The sequence below is a fragment of the Bombus pascuorum genome, chromosome 5, assembly GCF_905332965.1.
Source record: "Bombus pascuorum chromosome 5, iyBomPasc1.1, whole genome shotgun sequence".
Classification (NCBI taxonomy): Eukaryota; Metazoa; Arthropoda; class Insecta; order Hymenoptera; family Apidae; genus Bombus; species Bombus pascuorum.
Genome location: NC_083492.1, coordinates 2,002,079 through 2,011,014, shown reverse-complemented (window position 1 = coordinate 2,011,014; position 8,936 = coordinate 2,002,079). Strand labels below are relative to the sequence as shown.

Genomic DNA, 8,936 nt, shown 5'->3' with positions numbered 1-8,936 from the left:
ACCCAAGCTAAAATAGAGAAGGAGATGTCATCAGTGAAAACACTCCTTTTAATACCTTTCTTTCGATATTAATTTTTCAACGCGGTTTCTTTCGTTTTGTAATATGCATGCGAGATATTTAGAAAGAACGCATCGAGCAAGAAGCGAGTGTGCTTTCTAAAAACAAGAGAAATATAGAAAATATAGAAACATAGAAATATAGAAAAAACCCAAACTAAAATAGAGAAGGAGATTTCATCAGTGAAAACACTCCTTTTAATATCTTTCTTTCGATATTAATTTTTCAACGCGGTTTCTTTCGTTTTGTAATATGCATGCGAGATATTTAGAAAGAACGCATCGAGCAAGAAGCGAGTTTGCTTTCTAAAAACAAGAGAAATATAGAAAATATAGAAATATAGAAAAAACCCAAGCTAAAATAGAGAAGGAGATGTCATCAGTGAAAACACTCCTTTTAATACCTTTCTTTCGATATTAATTTTTCAACGCGGTTTCGTTTTGTTTTGTAATATGCACGCGGAACATTTAGAAGGAACGTATCAATCAAGAAGCGTGGTTTGCTTCCTAAAAACAAGTCTAAAAACGGGAGAAATATATATAAAAAACCCAAGCTAAAATAAAGAAGGAGATTTCATCAATGAAAACACCCCTTTTAATATCTTTCTTTCGATATTAATTTTTCAACGCGGTTTCTTTCGTTTTGTATGCACGCGAGATATTTAGATAGAACGCATCAATCAAGAAGCGTGCTTTGTTTCCTAAAAACAGGTCTAAAAACAAGAGAAATATAAAAAATATAGAAATATAGAAATATGGAAGAACCCAAGCTAAAATAGAGAAAGAGATGTCATCAATGAAAACACCCCTTTTAATATCTTTCTTTTAATATTAATTTTTCAACGCGGTTTCGTTTTGTATGCACGCGAGATATTTAGAAGGAACGCATCAATCAAGAAGCGTGCTTTGTTTCCTAAAAACAAGTCTAAAAACGGGAGAAATATATATAAAAAGCCCAAGCTAAAATAGAAAAGGAGATGTCATCAATGAAAACACCCCTTTTAATATCTTTCTTTCGATATTAATTTTTCAACGCGGTTTCTTTCGTTTTGTAATATGCACGCGGAACATTTAGAAGGAACGTATCAATCAAGAAGCGTGTTTTGCTTCCTAAAAACAAGTCTAAAAACGGGAGAAATATATATAAAAAACCCAAGCTAAAATAAAGAAGGAGATTTCATCAATGAAAACACCCCTTTTAATATCTTTCTTTCGATATTAATTTTTCAACGCGGTTTCTTTCGTTTTGTATGCACGCGAGATATTTAGAAAGAACGCATCAATCAAGAAGCGTGCTTTGTTCCTAAAAACAGGTCTAAAAACAAGAGAAATATAAAAAATATAGAAATATAGAAATATAGAAAAAACCCAAGCTAAAATAGAGAAAGAGATGTCATCAATGAAAACACTCCTTTTAATATCCTTCTTTTAATATTAATTTTTCAACGCGGTTTCGTTTTGTATGCACGCGAGATATTTAGAAGGAACGCATCAATCAAGAAGCGTGCTTTGTTTCCTAAAAACAAGTCTAAAAACGGGAGAAATATATATAAAAAACCAAAGCAAAAATAGAGAAAGAGATATAAATTATTATACTCGGTGACTACGTCCGAGATACAAGTTTCGCAACGAAAGATATTTAACGTGCCGAGGGTGCGTGCGAAAAAATTGAAATAAACCGTTTCTCTTGCCAATGCGTATCTTTCGTATTTAACGAATAAAACGGTATTGTCGACAGATGGGTAGAAAACAACGAAAAGGCAATTTGGAAGGGACGATATTAAAATTCTGCGGTGTCTCATAAAGTCTCGTTAAGGCTTCCTATCGTTTTATCGCTCTGTAATTTCTATGACTTTTATCGCGTCGTTAAATTCATTACTTGGTCGATAACTCGATTAACCGTTTTGTCGAAGAACGTAATAAATTATCAACGAGTTCGGGAAACACAGAAACAATCAGGTAAACCAACTAGACAAAGAATTCAAGAAAAATAAAGTAAGTATTTGCTCTGCAAATGGTCTGCGTCTACGGAGATTCGATGCCTGCTACGATCGTTCTTCGACAAACAACGAACGAGTATCGTCGAAGAAGACCCATAGGAACCGGCAAAAGTGCAGGTAGAACTAATCAAGAGTTGATAGGAGTTTTCTTGTCTAGAGAGTCGTGCCGTTCGAAGCGACTATTTGACCGTTAAAAATCTCGTTTGCAGGCAACGCGTTCAAGCAAGAAAACGAGCGGCAACGAAGGCAGTTGGATAAGAGAAAAGGCACCCTCTGTTACGTAACCACCAACGTTTTCATGAAATTTTTATTCAGTGTGTCGACGGGGAAATTGAAAATGTACGTCAACTACGAGATGAGAGGGTGTAATATGCGTGCGATTTCGCCTGGCTCTTCGTTGAAACGCGCATGGCCGTGGAAACGGCGCGTATTTAAGGGCTGATCTCTCGCGTATCTCCGCACTATCATCGTATCTTTGGATCTTACCACAGACGTATATCGCACATCAGCCCCCGTATTCGCCGTTCGTCCAGTGTCCAGTGAATCGAGCAGCATTCGCAAGGATCGTCCACGTCGCAGTTTCTTCGACGTTCGTGCGTTATCTTGGACCTCTGCGTTCGTGAACAGGCAACAGGTATTCGTACTCCCAGATACCTGACGTACCGTCATTCGTCCCCTTTTCATTAGATCGCAAGAACGAACGTTAAATCCGAATCCCTAGAATAATTTGCGAATTACGAGTCATCGAAGAGCCAGGTACGCAAGTTTTGGAAGGGAGGCTGCGTTTTATTCATAAACGTAACGGAAAGTTGAAACTTTGATGACTCCCGGGACTCGTTACTTGTTGCATGAGAATATTCGTCACGTCCCTGCCAACCCTCGCCAGGTTTTTTAATCAATTTTTTAAATTAAGTTACGAATCAGGTTTCTCCCTAAGCCACTGTAATCAAGCTCCAAGCCAGCCTCTTATTAATCTTCTTTTTAAGACTTTGATTCAGTTTTTAACGAGAGGTTTTATCGGACATTTTACACAACTTTGTCTCTTATTTGGTGAACGTTTTAACGCGTCCATTACGTTGATACTGTCATCCTGCTCGTTTCTACACCGGAGATTGTATAAATGAAAAATTCCAATCGATCGCACACCTGCACGCATGAACGTCATTTTTACGCGACGGGGGAAGAAACGAGCTTGTTCCAAACGCAAACATTAATTTCGGTCGACAATGTGGAACATTCTGTCTCAGGGGATGGTTTGTAACGTCGCCTGTCCTTGTAAAACACGCGGGCCAACGGTATAACGTACGTCCGCGAAACGTTCGTCGGTCGAAAGAAATTCCAATATATACGCATACCGTCGCGACATTCTTTGCCCACCCTCCGATCTACGATTATTTACCGTTATTTTGAAATACTTTTCTCCACACCCGACTACATCATGTACGTACGTACATACGTAAAACGAACGTCCCTCTGTTTTACAATTTTTCATCGCAGCAAACAAGCGACGAACGATACAGGAAATTTGATATTTTTTAAGATGTTGAACTCCTTTTCCTTAGAGTGGCTGTACGACGAGTAATTATCAAAGATACTTAGTAGGAAAATATCGTAGACACGAGTAACCGAAACACAAAGAAACTGAAATTTATAAAATCAAAAGATTCCATTATGCAGATTATTCGTGATATACAAGTTGTCGCGTGCGTTCCAAGCTTTTTTCCAGATTATAAAGTTGAATGTGTTCCATAGGGAATAGGATATAATTGCGCGTGTCCTTCCTTCCGAATAAATCTCGTTCGACGTTCCCACGCGATCGCATCCTTTACGATCGTCGAGTTATTCTTCGACATCTACATAGGAATTCTTTCAACGGTGATCGTATAAATCATATTATGCTTTTACTATATTACCTGCATCGTGCGTGAGTTATAAATTCTTGCCCGCGAATCCCTCTCTTTTACAATGCGATTTACCATAGAAATTCAAAATTCAATTTCACCATAGACGTATCCGGCGTGAACTTTTAGATCGCAACGATTAAAACTGCCGAGTCACGCGGTTTAACCGTAATTCCTTATTAAACATTATATCACCAAAGTCTTTCGTAAATCTTTCTAATCCCGTAGCGACGGTTTTCATTTATTCTCGAACACTGGCAGTATGGGATTAGACGCGATATTGGGTTAATTAGTTGCCCAGCCATTACCAACAAAATTATTACAAAACACATGGTGAAAGATATTTAACATCGATCGTATTTATAATTCAGGATATAATCTCGCGGAGATACGTTTTCAGGATATTACGAAAGAAAAGAAAAATAGAAACACGCACGACGTAACAGCAAGAAATTGCGAGAAAAGGACGAGGTCGAAACAGAAGTTTCGTTCAAGCTGCCCGATCGTCTACGAGGTACCATAAGCGGCCTTGTTATAGATTGCACAGAGTTGACATCCCGGACAGTCTATTCGCGTCTATCGTAAGGACGACCAGCGATCGAGTATTTTATTTCTCCATCTCGATTCAAAGAATTTTCCTTTCTTCTTTATTTTCAAACGTTTCTTACGAACGTTTCACCTACAGAACTTTATTACATTTAATCTACGTTTACCTTTAATCCTGCACATCGTACAACGTTTACGTTAACATGCCTCTCCTTTTGCCCTATCCACAAGACTATGCTAATCTTTTTCGTGAAAATTTCACGGTCCGTGCTCTTTTCAAACGTTTCCCTCAAGCTTCCATTCGTTTCGTCGCTTTTCTCCCTTCTTCGCATCGCGCGATAGAACAAGACCGTGAACTAGTGCGACGATATTTCAGATACAAACTCGATTAAGAGCTGACGTTCATTTCCTCTTGAAATCTCCCGCGAGCGATATCTGTTCGGTTTCTTGATCGATCTGCCGCGAGGGTAGCTCGAGGGACAGCTCGCCGAGTGTCCCAAGCTGTTCATCAAGATTTACATAGGTCTTCCTAAAACAGCGCGAGCAAGTAATTCCAATGAACCTTTGTTAACATCCCCTGCTTGCAAATTTAATCATTGTTCGATCCAAAGTGTTTAGAAGATAAACGGTCGTTGTTTTCGCAACTGGCTCGAATTTTAAGGTTCGTCGGAGAAAGAACGGCACGCGGAGAATCGTGTGCTCGCTGTGACACTCGATCGGATCGAAATCGAGGGCGTAGAAAAAGATCGTGGTAGATGGGTCGATTCGAGAAACAGTCAAAAAGCTATTTGTCGGTCGTTACGGGCGTTATTTTTTCAAACGGACGATTATCAAGCTCTCGCGTCGTCCTTTTACCGCGCGTCGACGGATCTTCCGATGATATAGATATGTCGCTTCCTCGAGATGAGACGAAATACGGACGATCGATTCATTTTTCTCATGTCCGAGAAATAAGAAGCGTCGGACTATCGTAAAAAGACAAGGCGCTCGTTTTATTAGCGTGGCAAGGAGAACTATGATGTTAAGTAGTAAACGTCGGCTTGGGTCAGACGTTTCCACGTATCTCACGCGTTTTGCTTCGACTCGAGAGCATAAAACTTGTACTATGTTCGTTTATGTTCATCTTTTCGTCCTTTGGTATTCCGTCTTAGCTCCCTGGAATATTTAAGAAGCAAGAAGCGCGTATCTCGCGAGCGTTTGAAAATGTTGTAAAAGACCAATTTCCTGCGAAATCATACGTGCCGCGCGGTATCTCTCTTAGTAAATTACCTTTTAGCAAAATTAAATTAACCGGAAGCGATTCCAGTCGCCTAAAGGAGATGGGGCGACTTCGGTAACGCAATTACCGGTCGACTGTTTTATATAAAACAAATGAAATTCGTAAAGTTTAAAAGCCCTATGCTATTCGAAAGGAACTTTGTAAAAACGAGTGAGCGAATTGGAATTTGTAAAGGTTGCACCGTTGGCAGAAATTACTTTCGTTATAGAATTACGCTTCTCTCGTTAAACAAGCTTCGCTCCAATTCTTCCATTCCCCTTTCGAACACGCTAGAATATCGGTGCTGTATTCCAAACATTTTATAGCCAACGATTAATCCTTTTGGATGTTACGATTAACAAGTTTGATACGGGTTTAGTCGAGGCTGAAAGATGGAAAAAGAGATAATTTCTTGATCGCCGCAGGGGATGGAGGGCACGAGGTCACCGAAGCAATTCCAACTGATTCTATTCCGTTAATTAACTATCGATAGGCGTTCGAATTATTTACGAGTCGATCCTTTCTTGCCGAATTATACGCTGCAAGATGCGAACAAAAATGCTAATTTATCGCTTTCCCCTCTTTTCACCGCTTTATCGCTCCTACAAACGTATGATTATTCGTTCTATCGTATTCGTTTTATTCGATCGTAAATAATTGATTTTTTGTATCAACGTCGCTTTGCACGCGGAAAATGTTTGGACGTTCGAGCTAGAATACAGCTAAACTTTCAAGAACGCGCTTTAAGCTGGTCGAACAGAATGACAGAAAGCTACAAAGCGTTCAAATTCAATTCCTGATCTCATTCCGAACATTCTGTCGCGCGCATCGTTTCCTTTCTTCTTTGCTGACTCTTCTCGACAACAAAACCAAGAGTATGGCGAATAGTACCATGGTAAAGTACCGTTTAGAACGTTACACATATACTATATGATGCGCAACAACCCGCTTTGAAGAAGACGTGAAATATCTCCGAAGAGAAACTTCTCTTATACTTCCATACAGCGAATAGATAACACAATGGATATACGATATACTGCAGTGAAGCAGTAATTACATTTAAATTTCTCAGTGTCATCGATATCTATTTACAAACACAGAACAATAGAACTCGAGTATATTCCGTGTATGTAATTACCTCCAATGACATCGTTAAACATATCGATAGCAAGTGTTCGCTATTAGTATCTGAATGATAATACGCTTCAAGTATTACTATTAATCAAACGCACGATAAAATCGCTCAAGTAGGTATATACTTTCGTTTACACGTACGACGTATGCGTTGATCGATTTGTCGGTACTTTAACGTCTTTTAAAACTTGTTCGAAAACGACCTAAGGGTTTTTCGTACGACCCTTCTTCGATTTTCTTTTCCCCTCTTTATTTTTCAGCCATCAAGTTGTACACAGGTATGTAAGTACATACATAGCAGCCGGCATTCTTCAGCTTCTTGGCCATCGACTACGACAAAGGCGCGTTTCGTTTGTCCGTTTCCTTCGACGTCGATTTAACTCCCGTGGTGTTCGTTTTATATTTAGTTCGAATAAATTGAAAACTACTAAACATTCCAGTCACGTAACGCTGGTAATACGATTTCCCGACTCTCGGATCACCTCGGAGATCACATCGGAATCGGCGTATTTTATTTCTTCGATACTCCGATTCCGTCTTGTGTAACGCAATACATATCCTAAACAAACATTAAGCGATCCTTTTTCAACCATTTTCCTCTTAGATGTTTTATACCATTCGCATAATTTTGCACCTTGAGATGATTCTTTTATTTCTTAGGATAATTTTATTTACAAATTTGATTATCACTGGGTAAAGCAAAAGAGTAAGATATTTGAAATTACCGTTTATTTCACGAAGAACAGTGACGTTTTATAGTTTAACTTTGGTCCAGTTGTACGATAGCCGCGTTAAAAATATGTCGTTGAACCGTACTCGTTGTCTGAAAATTAATTCTCCTCCAGGCTGTCGCGTATTCACAGGAAACGAGCTGATTCTCTTGTCAGCGAAAGTGCATCCACTTTCTTTTGCTTTTAATCTCCTTGAAACTTCCTTCGTCCGAAATACGCGTATAATTCTGTCGAAACCTTCCGATATATTTAATAGCGTTTATACGAAGAATATGTCTTTTTTTAAAGGATGATGAGCCCAACGATCGTGATCCTCCTTTCAATAACAACCATGGCCATATCCTATAACAATGTCCTGGCAGCTTTACCAACCCAATGTAATCCTGGCTTCTTGGATGATCTTCCACCGAGGATCCGGAAGGTTTGCGCCGCTCTTTCAAGGATATACGAACTTGGTTCAGAGATGGAAAGCTATATCGATGACAAGGATAATCATATATCAGGTATTTCTTCGTTTTAAAACATTCGCGATGTCCTAACTGTAGAGATAGAACTTCCATTACGAAGAAGAAAAAAAAAGGACATTTAATGAAACGATCGTAATGAAATTATAATTTATAGGGTTTCACGAAAGCATCCCGTTACTGGACAGTGGCGTTAAGAGACAGGACGTGGATCATGTTTTCCTACGCTTTGGAAGGCGTCGTTAAATACGACGCAAACGACGCTTCGCACTTGAAACGATCCAACAGTTTAATTCACCGCATCGTCCAGCTGCAAAAGAAGAAAAAAATGTCTGCAAACCCCATTTAGAGATCCTTACTTGTATTCATATTGCATATATCAATTTGTGTTTTTCCTTAATATCGAATAATTAAATCTGATGATAACGATAAGCGAGCAAAAGTAATGGCTATCTAATTAAAATTCCCGACAATTTACTCGTGTATCGCGTAGCTTCTGATTTCATTTAAAAACTGTTTAAGAAGTTTCTTTTTTCCTTCCATCTCCTTGCTAATAAATTCTATAATGATAGCATTAACGACTTGCACTGGTGAACGCTAATTTATTTCTTCTTTATAAGATGCGATGACTCTTTAGTTGTTTTTTTCGATAAAACAATTAGTAGCGTTTTTGCGTCATCGCGTTACGATGTAAAATTGGAAAACAACTTTAACAGCCAGTTTTATGTACTATTTAACTATTTTAATCGTTTATTAAATTTCAACATTTAAAATTATAATAAAGTTGTTGTATAACATCATCTTTTTCTGCTTGTTAAGAAACAAATAAAATACAGGATGCTTTA

General features: G+C 38.6%; 1 protein-coding gene across 1 annotated transcript; it reads left to right on the top strand.

Moving 5' to 3' along the window:
* Nucleotides 1-2,505: 2,505 nt before the first annotated feature.
* Nucleotides 2,506-8,891, top strand: LOC132906680 (myosuppressin). Its single transcript, XM_060959064.1, has 3 exons — nucleotides 2,506-2,691; nucleotides 7,916-8,130; nucleotides 8,249-8,891. Exons 2-3 carry the CDS (start codon nucleotides 7,917-7,919, stop codon nucleotides 8,335-8,337), a joined length of 303 nt encoding a protein of 100 aa, XP_060815047.1. The 5' UTR covers nucleotides 2,506-2,691; nucleotide 7,916; the 3' UTR covers nucleotides 8,338-8,891.
* Nucleotides 8,892-8,936: the final 45 nt, after the last annotated feature.

Excerpts from the sequence above, each read along its gene's own strand:
- LOC132906680 (XM_060959064.1), top strand. The coding sequence starts at position 7,917 with ATGATGAGCCCAACGATCGTGATCCTCCTTTCAATAACAACCATGGCC. Across the intron at positions 8,131-8,248 it reads CAAGGATAATCATATATCAG|GGTTTCACGAAAGCATCCCG; the intron begins GTATTTCTTCGT and ends TATAATTTATAG.